This window comes from Necator americanus, chromosome II (assembly GCF_031761385.1).
Source record: "Necator americanus strain Aroian chromosome II, whole genome shotgun sequence".
Lineage (NCBI taxonomy): Eukaryota > Metazoa > Nematoda > Chromadorea > Rhabditida > Ancylostomatidae > Necator > Necator americanus.
In genome coordinates, this window is record NC_087372.1 from 9,172,227 (window position 1) to 9,185,568 (window position 13,342).

Consider the following 13,342-nt stretch of genomic DNA (forward strand, 5'->3'; position numbering starts at 1 on the left):
TTACTTTTTTTTACTCTATTTACTGTGTTTTTTGTTTTTACTATTACATACTACTTTTTCTGTTTTTTTTACTACTTTTTCCGTATTCGACTGCTTCAGTTTAATTAGTAGTCAAATTTGCTGTCGCTCTTGTTTTTCGCGCGAAAAATTTTACATTCTGAGAATTTCTCTGTTATCATGGTCCGTTAGTACATAGCAATGGCTACCATCGATTCGATTCTTAAATTGAAATAAAATAATTTAAAATATTACCTCAAATGCTTTTTTAAACGCATCTGGAAATGCATACACAATGATGAATGTGTTCTTTGTGTCAAACTTGTGAAATATGGCTCCGACAGAGGGCGGTCCCTACTCTTCCTTCATTTGATCGTTTTCCTACCCTGCGGTTACGGTATCCCTTGAAGCATTGCCGATATGTATGTGTATAGCAAAGAAAGAATTTTTTCCGTCTCTTTTTCCACATGCAAAAGCAGCAGTCGTATAAGAAATCACATAGAATATTTGTTGTCGAAAAATTCCACCGTCTACGAGAACTGGTCCCTTGCGAAACCTTCTATTCTTCCAGGTGAATCAAATGATATTTGCGAGCGGATAAAGCAGCATGGTGTGTCATACGCTTGCTGCGGTACTACTGCTATCAATCAGTGAGTGAATCGCATAGTAGTAGTGGATTCACTTTCATTATTTGAATTAGTAGCATTTCTAGCTAGGACCTACCTCTCATAGATGTGTTTCACCAAAAAACTAGGCCTGCTTTTGTGCAGCTTAACATTCCACAAACCTCTTTTATGTTGAATTGGCCAATCCAGAGATGTAATTCCTGTTTTTATTTCTATTAAAATTGCCTTAAAATTTAATTTTTTCAAAATTTTCAGTCAGACACGTCACTGGTGGACTTCCTGGTGGCGATTGCATTGAGCCATGTGTTCGAGAAATGCAAAGTGTAAGCTTTTTAATTTTGCTTTTGTTTGTAGACGTTTAAATCACCTGGCTATACTTCAATCCATCTAATATTTGTACCCGCTGTCGCTCGCTCGCAACTTTAACTTCTTAAACTTGTTGTTGAATATCCTCGGTTGCTCATTCGTTTATTAATTCACTTCCATAATGGTTTTGCTAGAAAATTCTCAAATTGTGAATTAAAGTTTTTTTGCAACTTAAATTTTGCATCCACTTAATTAAAACATAGCTTTCTGTCACTTCTTGTCGCAGCATACATGTCGTTTATACTTGGCTCACGATTCAATGCCATTATTTCTCAGTTACTATTAGGAACTAAGTTTGGTTGCTAAGATCCAGATATGAATATATTTATGTATACATTTTTTTATTTAGATATGAATTTGCAGTGCATCGATTTTTTCTTTGAAAAATTCTCCCATTGATTCGTTTTGGCGTCAGTGACATAAAATATTAGCGTTCTGTGCGCGATCAGTTCCGTTTAGATCGGCTTTCTTTGCACTTTTTCGTAAGCAGTTCCTAAACTTTCCTTTCCTTTTTTCTTCTCCTTCCAACATTTCTAAATTCCTAATTCGTAAGCGGGACAGGTGTGGCGCAGTCGGTTAGAGGTTTGTTGTAGCCACACGGTCGCGGGTTCGAAACCGTCCTAGTGCAAACCAAGCCTTTCATCTCTTCTGGGTCGGTAAATTGGTACCAGACTTGGCTGGGAGGATAAAAACACTGACTTGACACATCGGCTGACCCCTGCAAGTCATTGTATAGGCCAATACGCGTTCCAAAACCTCAACGATTAACGAATTCCAGTAAAACGCGTTGGCGCATCCCGAGTGGATTGATACGCCAGTGACTTTATCCTTTATCCTTTAGTTCGTAAGCAGTTCCAGAAATAATCCCAGCCAATCCAACCGTGGATTTTCTGCCAAAAATGTTTTTTATCAGTCACTTTTCTTGGTACTTATCATCACTGTTGTAGTCGCTGGAGCAGACTCCGATGCTACAAAGCGAACAACTCGGACAACTATCATTCACACAGCTTGCTGGTCATTCACATGATCGTCAACATACGCAAGATGCGTTTTCATTAATATGCCAGTAAGTTTTCCGTAATTGTTCTAGCGCACTCTACGTCTCTAACCCTCACGTTTGGACGAGTTCATTGCAGAGCGTACGTAAAAGTGGACGCATGTCTGGAACAATGCGAAAAAACGTCCGAATCCTCCGCACGGGTACGTCAAACATATGCCGGAATACGATTTATATGTGTGGATCATAGGACAGGTGGGTGGGAATTCTCGACGATATTCCCATGGAAATTTTCGACCTCATTTCTTGTGAGCGAGATTTTCCTGCACTATTTTTCTCTCTATATTCCTATTCTATTCTCATTTATTCTCTTCTTTTTCCATTTTCTATATTTCTTATATTTCCCGTTCCTAATTCATTCGTTCACTCTTCTTTTCTTCCGCTCTTTTCTCTTATGATCTACTCCCTGGTTCATGGCTTTTTCTGCCTTCGCTTTCTCCTTTCTTGCTTTCTCTCTCAAATATTTTTTCTTCTCTATTTCTTCAATGTATAAAACAGAATGTTTTGAAAGTGTCAGTAATTTTTTTTCTGTTTGTTTCCTTAATTTATTACCCTCTTTTGTTGCTCATCTTACCTTAAAGAACTATCTCTTTTTTTTAAATTTTTTTATTCTCTATTTTTGCTTTTATGATATTATTTATGTAGCAAATAGTAGTATAATTATTCTTTTTGCTCTAGTTCTACGTTCTTTTTTCTTCCAGTTCTCTTCCATTGACTTTCGCGAAATTTCTTTTTTCACCATTTTCATTCATTCTTCTTATCATCCATTTTCATATTTAGTAGATTCGCGCTGAAACTTTCAGCATTATGAGCTCAACTCGAAATATCTGATTATCCTTCTTTTTCCTTGGAAAAAAGTTCACCTCCCTCACTCTACCTTTTTACAATTTTCTTTCTCTAAACCTCTCCCGAATTCACAGTCTTTCAACAATTATAACTGAACTAGCGTTGTTTATTATAAATTTCCTACTCTTTCCTATGTCTTTCCGGCTCTGAACCTCTACCTTTCCACATTTCGGCATTCTCAATTCCTAGCATTATTTCTTACTGGTTTTTTTTGCATATTAATTAATATATTTAGTACTTTTTAATTGATTATCTTAAGTTAAGTTGATCTACTTAGTACTATTTACAAAAGGGCAACAAAAAAACATACAAAAGAAAAGAGATATATTGTTTTTTTTTTGTATGTTATCCTCTATTTTTCACCTCCTATTCGCAATGCCTTCAAAATGATTGGAAGGTTTTTCATGGGGTGTATTCTTTTGAATGATGGACAAAGAAATTCATCCAAATAACCTTGGAATTCTCTGAAATTCAAGACAATGTTGATTGTAGATGTTTCGGAGAAATAATCCAGAAGACAATACAAATAGAAAGCGAAAGACAAAAGATAATGATAACAAACAATAGTTTTCCATCTTTTTCGGAAATTTCCAGGACTATTTTCATATTTTTACTTTATTTTTTTTTGTATTCGAAAAGACTGAAATTTTTCTTACGCCTTTTTGAGTCTGGATTAGTCTAGATTCTCTACGTCTTTCTTTTATATAGTGCCTTAGTTGTTTTTTTTTTCGTAAAAGGACCACATTTACACCTTTCCATCTTTCACGTCCGAAATTAGGTAATTAGGAAATTAGGAAATTAGGCTTAGGATAATTATCGGCTACGGTAGGCACGCATATTCCAAAAGCTCACCGAATTTCTCAACGCTCTCCTGAAAAAAAAAACTTGCGATAACGTCAGAAGGGTCGTCTTGCTCTTGAAAATTAATATTGACATCAGGCAAGTTTGTGTGATTAAAGAGAATTGTCCAGAAAGATGTGCGCACGAGTGTGTGCGCACTCCGAATATATGTATATGTTTTCGTTTCGAGACACCAATACGCTGACTTCAAATACGATGCGTTCATCATTCGCGACAGGACCGATCGACATTAATCTTTCGCGCTATGTTTATGACCCCCACGGGTAGAGTCACTTAAAGGAGTGGATTTACGCGTCGCGGTCGTAATGGTTGACGGATGAAGATCGGTGTTTGATTAGGGCATGCTGTAAAGATTAACGAAGTGCACTTAAACTACTTCGGGGCTATGGGTTTGAATTTGACATGGGACAGGTCCCAGTGAAACTGGGCTGCTGTTTTTTTTTTCTTCCTGGCGGAACGCGTCTTTGAACGCTAAAACGATGAAGATGAAGCGACTCTCAAGTGCACTTTTGGTAAGAAAATCTCTCGCAAGCACTTCGATTCCCTTGAGATTATGCTACATGAATTAATGTAATTCAGCTACCGTATTCAGGATATCGTTCACAATTAGACTTACCACTTACTTAGTGTGCGAAAAAATATTGAAGTAACAGAATAAACAGCGTAAACAATAAACCTAAGAGATGAGGATTTTACCAACTGTGTTCCGTTTCTCTGCCTCTTTTCGTTGATCCTTTATGATTATTTGATTTCCTGAATCTGTAGATCCCCCTTCTACTACCGTACACCACAACAATAAACCTAAGAGATGAGGATGAGGACTTTTTTTGCACTAATTTGCAAATTAGTTTTTTTTTGCTCTTTCTTTCCGAGGAAAAAAAAACTGTACGTGAACATTTTTGCCGAAGATGAAAAGCAAACTCGTATGTGGTGATGTTTACGTCCGGCAAATCTCAGTACAGCCGTTGCCGCGGTTTGACACAAACTAATAAATCCAGCACGACATCGCCGACAATTGAAGCATTTCCGGAGAGCATCGAAAGCATGCTGAAAAGAAATGCGTGCTGGATTCGTTCGTTCCGTCCGTTCGTTCGGTTCGGGGATTTAAGAGAGAGGATATTTCATCCAGACAAGACAAGTTTCTCGGCGGATTTTTGCTCCAATTATTTCCGGATTCGGAACTCATATCCAATGAATATGGCTTTACGAAGATAAACGGGAACGTTACTATCCTCACCTCACTTTTTTGACCATATTATCTGACTTATTTAATTACATTTATTGTATTCATCATTTATTATTTATTTACTTTTTATTGTTTCATTTGGTTTATTTATGTATTTAGTTTTTGTTTATTATTACTTATTATTTGTGATCATCACCACGACATTTATTTATTTAGTTACACTTCTATTTAACTAAGGTTTAATTACTTAATTAATTTGTAAATCCAAGCACACAAAATTGGGATTTCGTTCCGGGACCAAATCATTCGTTAATTTGAAACGTATTCAGCGCTAAAACGAAACGAAGTCCGTGTACATATACATTCAGCCGCAAAAGACTTTAATTCACGCATACATTTTTATTTTCTTTCTTTTGAAAACGATGCAGATGCAGGCCAAACTCGCTTATTTATATTCATTTACTTTTTAACTTGTTTATTTATTTTTATTCTTTTTTTTATTTATTTCCTGCTAGATTATATCCCGTTGGATAAATGATTCTGAATACAAGTACAGGTTTCTCTATTTCCTTATAACTGTCTAGAAAGTTATTTTTCATTTATTATTAAATTTTTATGTTTTTCGCCTTTTGTCATTATATTTTCTAATTATTTTCACGGATGAATCATTTTTTCGGAGTTGTCTTTGCCTTTCGGTAATATTTTATTTTGGTTAAAAGATAAATATTCTCAGATAGTTACCGTTACTTGATATTTGCGATGATACTGCGGCGATCGGTGCACCTTCTCTGTTTGGTGCATGTTCCTTTTTCTCTTCTCCAGACGCGCGTAGCAGTTGTCTGAGTCAACACAAGTACCGGAGGCTATCTTGAGAACTGCGCAACGACTGTACTCATGTGAGCTTTTTTCTCCTCAAGGAAAACGTGACCGTTAGGCATATAAAGCTTCTGACCGGAATCAGACTCAGTGGTTTCTAGAACTTTCTGGAACAGAAACGAAATGAAATAGATGATCTGAAATAATACAAATAAAATAAAAACTATCAAGTCATCTCAGGTAATTTTTATTTTTTTTTCTTCACGTTTTTAAAGGCATCACCCCACGAACCTGAGATGGTACGGATTTCAGGTGGAGTATTCGTATATGGGATCGTATATTATGGAAAGGGGAGGGGGGTGATTTCGTCCATTTCTTTTTAATTGCCGTAAAAAACGGCCCGGAAGATACGGCTTCGATCGTTTCGGCGCGCTATTTTCTACAACGAGTTCGATTGGAGCGCGCCAGCCTTGTGCACGCGCCGCATCTTTCGGGCCGTTTTTTACGGCGATTAGGAAGAAATGGACGGAATCACCCTCTTCCCCATAATAATCCCCTGATATTACGTCCCTTAGCGATAGAGGACGATTTAAAGGCATCACCCCAAGAATCTGAAGTGAATCTGCGGCATAGCTCCATCTGTGAATGAAACCTCTCCTAAAAAAAAACCTCGAGAATCGAATGATGAACTTATCGTGTGCACATATACTCTACTTAATTCAACTTGAAAACTTTATTTTATTTTAAAAAAGAGTACTTTCTGGAAACTGCATAAGAACAGAAAAGAATCATTCTGTTAGAATTCTGACTCAGTGCATTGCCTTTCAATATTTTCCAGGAAAAAGAAAAGAAAACTAAGGGAGTAACACAAGAAAGTCCGTTTTTTTTTTCATCTTTTCTACCTCTTTTCTTCTGTCAGATCCTTTTTTAGCTTCAAGTCGAATACGTTGGCACAAGCGGTCCCAAGCGGATTATTAATGTCAGAAACTTTATCTTTTATGCTTTACTTTTTTCGTTCGACTAAATACTAAACTAATTAGACTAAACTAATTTTTCTTTTTTCCATTTTTACTTTCGTGCATTCTTTCCTTTTCCTTTACTTCTTTTTTTACTCTTACTTTATTTCTTCATCCATTCATCGGCATATTTTCTCATATTTTGTATCATCTGAACTTTGTTTCAGCATAAATTCCATAGTTTTTAACTCCTCACATAATTTCTTTTACGTTTCTGTGATTAGCTCGTTGTTTTTGCTTTCCATTCGATCAAGTGCTTAATTTTTTGTTTAATTATTTATTTTCCTTCTTTCAAATTCTTGTTCGTTTTCCTCTTTCAATTCACAAGTGAGGTCTTTTTTCTTGACGTAATGATGGGAAATTTTGGACTTGAATTTAAATTTATGAAAATTTTAAAAATTATAATTTTTTCATTAATACCCTACAGTATTTCAGAATTCTTCGAATCGTTGCCGTGCTTAGCGAAGTGAGTTAAGCTTCGATATTTTTTTGTAGTTTTGTCTTAGTTTTTTTTTCCTTGAGAAAGGCATATGTATATGCTAAGAACAGACGTAAATCCGGAATCCTTGATTTTTTTTTAAAGGATGTGAGTAACTCTAAAAAAAATGAAAATAAAGATGCTTGCTGTCTTTCATTTCATCCTTTTTAAATCTTTTTTTTTTCACATTTTTTCACTCACATGATTCATAGCTATTGAAGAATAAGATTCAGGATATACAAAACTCTAATATTTATTTATTTAATCACATCTGTATTTAACTAAAATGAAATTAGTTAATTAGCTTGGAAATTCAAGCGGACCAACTCAGCGCAATGGGGTTTCGTTGATTGAATAAACTTTAACTAATATGAAATTTTTAAAAATAAAGTTAAAAAGAGGTTTTTTTTTTCATGTCCCGCAGTCTTGCAATAAATCGTGACTGATGCTGACCTTTTTTTCTTTTCACACACTGAAGAGACTAATTTTAAATGCAGGCAAATTCTCGGCCTATTGAAGAGTATAGAAGCGCACGCGATCCTCGTACTCTTCTACACCTATTGAGGATTCCGAAACGAAAAAAAAATGAGTATGACGTGAACCTGACGGGAGATTCGTGAATCAGGGGATTTAAAAACCGGCACAGCACTTATCTTGCGGTACTTTCGCACCGAGGTGTTTTCTTTTGTAACGAAACATATTTTAAAAGGTGACATGTTTACGTTTACTTTGTACGTTGTAACGGAAATATAAAAAAAAACTATGTCCAAACTGCAAATTCCCAGAAAAATCTCGAAGAACTATTAACTTTCCATGTTTTTTCTCTTGTATTTTTGCTAAATATATATGCATATGCTATCTATACTATATTTATACAATGTGGTAATAAACTACATAATAATATAACATGTAATACTATATTACATAATATATACTATATTTCTACAAATAAATAATTTAATTGTAATTTATTTAAGATTGAGTTGATATGAGATTTCTTAACGCTTTAAAATCTCCGGATTCCTGTAGATCTTAGGAATTTTCCTCGTAGTTTTCTTAATTTGATCTTATACGTATCTTTAAATGCTAGAATACAAGAAAGTATCCTCCACAAAATGTCAAGATTGGAAAAAAATGCAGAACTTGTACATACATACAATCACATAATACAACATACTGTATCACCGTCCTTTAAGATTCGAACCGGTAGCGATGCAGGAATGTCGCCGTGAAATCAACGAATCCTTAGTGGCTAGTAATCGTTTCTCCACAACAGTGATGCGAAAAGAACAGCATAATCTTCGGAATCATTTCGAGGCGCTTTGCAGGTATGGGATGACGTCATCGCTATGATCGATACGTATACATTTCATTTTTTTTGTTTTTCTTTTTCTTTTTCAGAAAACTAGGTGCAATGATCGAATGTGTCGAGCCGGTGACTAGAGGTGGTTGTGGCGATAAGGCGGCGGTGATGATGCTTCGTTTTATCACCGTTGGCTTCAGCAGGTATTCAATGCAATCCATGAAATCGGTGTCTATTCCCAACGGGGATTTTAGACAAATCTCTCAAATAGCTTGGAACTTCTCTTTTCGTTATTGTTAAACAGATATCCAATCGCGATTGATGGTCGCTGTCCCAAAAGTTGCGCATGGATCAACGCAGCCATCAAGATCTTTCGCGCTGATTTTTAAAAACAACGTACCACGAAACTGAAGATGTTAGGATTTCTCGACGAAACGTTGAGGATGATGGTATAGATATGATTCTAGTGACTCCGAATTCCTTTTATTTATCCTGAAAAACAGTGTGAAGAACAACCGTGTTGCTCTAAATCTTCCTACGAGGCACCTAACAACACGCCGCGTCTGCGAACAAACACGTACACGTTGCGAGTGCCTGCGAGCGGTGTGGAGAACGTATCAACACCCCCGTCATTGATTGTCCTTTCGCTCGCACAACGCGTCGCGAATGCCTGCGCTCCCGTACGTGACATGCATTATTAGGTGCCTCGTGGGAAAATTCGATCGATAGGAGTGTTTTCCACGCGACTGTTTCAGGACAACTATTTATTTATTTATTTATTTATTTATTTATTTAGTTTATTAATTTGATTATTAATTTAATTTAATTTATTTAACTAGGCAAAATTGGGAGTGATCGCGTTCATACTTCTAATCTACACTCTTAGCTCTATCTTTTCGTGGAAAGACCCAACATAGTCAGCTTCGTGGTATTTTGCTTTCACAAAAAAAAAAATTGTAAAAATTTTACTGTTAGTATTTGGAGACTAATGAACGAGCAACACCGAAAGGTACGTAGGTCAACTCCAAGCGCTCCCCTTTAATAAGCTGTGACATCTCATCAATTTATACTTGTAACTGTTGTCCGTGAACTTGTGATAGATGTCCGCGACAACGTGCGCAAATTTTTCTTTCAGCTTTGAACAGCTCTACTCTCAGCTTGGAATATCGGATCAATTACCAGCTTCCTGTAAATCGCTTCTGTCGTTGCGAAGACGTATCCCAGAGCCGCGAGTCCGTGCCACAAACGCACGACTCTCCGAATCAGAATTTATTCCACAGCTTATCTCTTCTACCGTAACCCATAGTCCTTATGATGGTATTTTACTTGTCACCACTACGCTATACTTTCTTCTAAATTCTTGAATTTCCTGTGTGCGGGATTTACAGAGCATTTTTTTTTTCGAAAATTTCGCTAGTTTTTCTCTTTTTTTTTTGTTGATAAAAGTGGTAATTTATTTTTTTTTCTAAACTATGATGTATTGGCTTTAGCGACAATACACGATGATATCATCAGAATATTGTTTTAAGGTTTTTGGTGCGTTTAGTTTCACTTATCTATCTATCTTTAAAAAGTTGAGATATTGCTCTTTTTTCTTAATTGACCCTCTTTTTTTTGTTTTTTTTTCCTTCTCCTAATTATTTATGCATGTGTTTTCAAAGTCTGGATTACGGGACGATGTGATTCTTTAGAACATTTAGTCATCAACTTCCATTCATATTTTCTTATTTACTTCACGAATTTATCGATTGTTTCCATTTTTTTGAATTTGCATGTTAATTTATTTTTAAAATGCATAGATTATTTTAGACAGAATAATATAACTAGTACTAGTTTTGATAAAGTTATTTTATTGGTGCATAATTGTTCAAATCTTTCAATTACCTTCAAAGTCACAAAATTTTTAGTTAACATACCTGAAACTGCAGGTGTTTTTTTTTGAGTTGAGTGAAAATGGAAATTTCTTGCACTACATGAAAATAGGTTATTCTAGACTTTTCTGATGCAAACTAACAAGAGATCAAATCCATTGATCCTTGTCCCATCATCGAGTTTATCCTTGCTAAGGTTGGTAACTTTCGGTGATTTAGAAATTCCGGAGGTCACAGATCAAGACTCAAATGAGGTAAAGTTCTGAGTTTATCCCAGTGAAGCTAAAAACCGAAGAGCCATTTTAGCTTCATTGGGGTTAAACTCAGATGTGGGTATATAAGGGCGCCGCGGTTCGGCTGTGCCACCGTTGAGGTGCAAATTGATCGACATATCTCCGGGCGATCTTCTTCTACGAATGATGGCAATGCCGTACGGTAGGTCAGGAGCCCGCATACATTAAGGAGGCATCGGATGAGGTGAACCTACGCTGCTGTCAGCAACTGATTCGGAAGCTTCTAGGATGGACCGAACATCCACGCACCAACATCGATAACGATTTGTGAAGTCTCTTAGAGCTGCTGCCTGATCAGGCATATGGTCGATGCCAAAGTATTTTCTCGAATTGTGGCGGCGGCTCTACGACTATCCGAAGAAAGTAACCGAGACCTGCCGCCGTTCACCTCTCCTTTGGTTCCTCACCTCCAACTTGAGGTCCTGGGTTGGGAAACAGTTATCCTCTTTTGATTCTTCCTTTCGTGTAAGCTTTCCGGACGTCCTAGAAATCACCCGATGATTTTGTTGATTGGAAGCGGCCTCGACAGTGAACAGCTTCTTGTCGGAAAATACCATTTTGAAGTGCTCTCCAGGGCGCGTCCGAGCGTACTTTACTCGTAAAGAAAGCCCGCCTGAAGAAATGTCGTACTTTACTCTTTACCGAGAGTAAAGTACAACATTTCTTCAGGCGAGCTTGCTAGTTCTTGTCCGAATGGACAACCGCTTCTCGAACACAATAAGCGGTCAACCCTAGCCGTTTCTTAACGGTGGTTCGGACGATATACTCTGACACCTTCAGTTGTCTAGCCATCTGACGCATACTGTGCCTGGAATTCCGGTCGATGCGCTTTCGGACGACTTCTACAAGTCGACTCATCGTCACAGTGGGATCATTCTGATTTTGGACGATCCTCGTTCGTGGCAAACATATGGGATCATTATTGATGAGGATTAATTGCCCGACGGTTCGCCGAGTCAAAACGAAGGATCGCGGCCTTTGTCATTCCGCGTTTGTGCAGCAGTATTACTGAGGTGCGGTGTGCAGATATCTTATCCATGGCTTTTGCAGTCAATGGATATCCACGAAACTTAGTAAGCAAGACCTAACGAATACAGTACGTCAATAAAACACCTTCAGGACCACGAGCGGGCCCCAAAAACGATATTATAGTGTCATAAATGTGGTGTTCTTATACTTTTACTCTGTACATAGAGGCTCGCTCCAACGTACCTCGCAAGAACTAACGCGGTTCCTACTCTTTTTATTACGACGGCTATGGGAAGATGAGGAGAACCACCTTAGTCTTCCGCGATTTACTTCCCGAACTCCACGCTTTCGTTGTGGGTTCCGCACCGCGTCAAAATCGTGATGCGCTGCTTTCAGCATTACGAGAAATCCGTTTTTCTTTTCATTTCCGAGGAATCTGTTTTTCTTTTTCATTCATTTCCAAGAAATTCGTTTTTCTCTTCATTCCGCTTTTCTCACCGACCTCAAATCCACCGTTACGTTTTTCTCTGAGGGTCAGCACTCCCAGGATCAGGTCTTATGGAATTATAAACCTATCAGATACTCATCGAATGATCGTCAATGTGCGACCAAGAAACTATCGAATTGTAAAAGATATGTTCGTGTGTAAAAAAATTTGTAGGGAACCTAGTACTTATTTTAGTATGACAGATCGTCAAAGGTTGTCCAAATCAATCAATCAATAGTGAACTCATTCCTTCAGTTGTTTTAATAATTTATTAATAATTAATAATTTATAATTTATTTTACATTCTAATATATGAAAGAAAAACTCGTATCTTGACACATTTGAGATGCCGCACACTGCTGTGATGCCGTAGTCTTGATTCAGGGAAACAAGGCAAATACGCTTTTTTTGCAATTATTTTTGTTACGATTGCTAGGGGAACAACGAACTAACCGTCAGCGTGTCGTTTTGAAAACAACTAGTCATATAATCACGTCACTTTTGTTTATTTGTCAGTAGTACTAGTTACCGTATACATCTTATAGTATGAATAAATGCAATACACAATGTGTCACTACTTATCAACATCTCATAATTTTGTTGATATAAACAACATTCCATCACACAGCTACCGTAATTCCCAAGCGCTCATCCCATGGATCATGCAAATGAATCAGTGAATTCGGGAAATCCCTGGCGTTTCTCGATTAGTTTGCCTTATCCGGAGGTGAACTAGGTGAGTAAATAACTATGTTGTTCCTGTAATTGCTTTAGACCCCACTTATCTACGCTAAACTTCTATAGTATCAAAAAAGGTGATGTCTAAGCTGATGATTACATCCAAACTGCAATACTTAAAGACATCACCCCACGAATCTGAGGTGGTACGGATTTCAGGTGAAGTATTCGTATACGGGATCGTAAATTATGGGGAGAGGGGTGATCCCGTCCATTTCTTCCTATTTGCCGTAAAAAAAACGGCTTCTGGCGTTCCGGCGCGGTATTTTCTACAAGGAGTTGGATTGGAGCGCGCCAGCCTTGTGCATGCTGCTCATCTTCCGTTTTTTTTACGGCAATTAGGAAGAAATGGACGGAATCACCCTCCTCTCCATAATCTAATAAAGTTAAAGTTTTTAAAGTTTCTGGCGTTAATCAATCCGCTTAAGATGC

The 13,342-nt window shown here is 37.2% G+C and overlaps 1 protein-coding gene across 2 annotated transcripts; it reads left to right on the top strand.

The window, feature by feature from the left end:
• Positions 1-604: 604 nt before the first annotated feature.
• RB195_017240 (uncharacterized protein) lies at positions 605-11,652 on the top strand (the record flags this gene model as incomplete). 2 transcript variants are annotated; one of them, XM_064184157.1, is made up of 10 exons in its annotated part: positions 605-647; positions 879-946; positions 1,937-2,055; positions 2,126-2,241; positions 7,207-7,237; positions 8,446-8,577; positions 8,651-8,755; positions 9,688-9,869; positions 11,386-11,440; positions 11,505-11,652. In XM_064184157.1, the coding sequence occupies 10 exons, from the start codon at positions 605-607 to the stop codon at positions 11,650-11,652; spliced, it is 999 nt and encodes a 332-aa protein (XP_064040037.1). The 2 variants fall into 2 exon arrangements, with proteins under 2 accessions (XP_064040037.1, XP_064040038.1); XM_064184156.1 differs by lacking the exons at positions 605-647; positions 9,688-9,869; positions 11,386-11,440 and adding an exon at positions 792-816.
• Between the last annotated feature and the right edge of the window lie 1,690 nt (positions 11,653-13,342).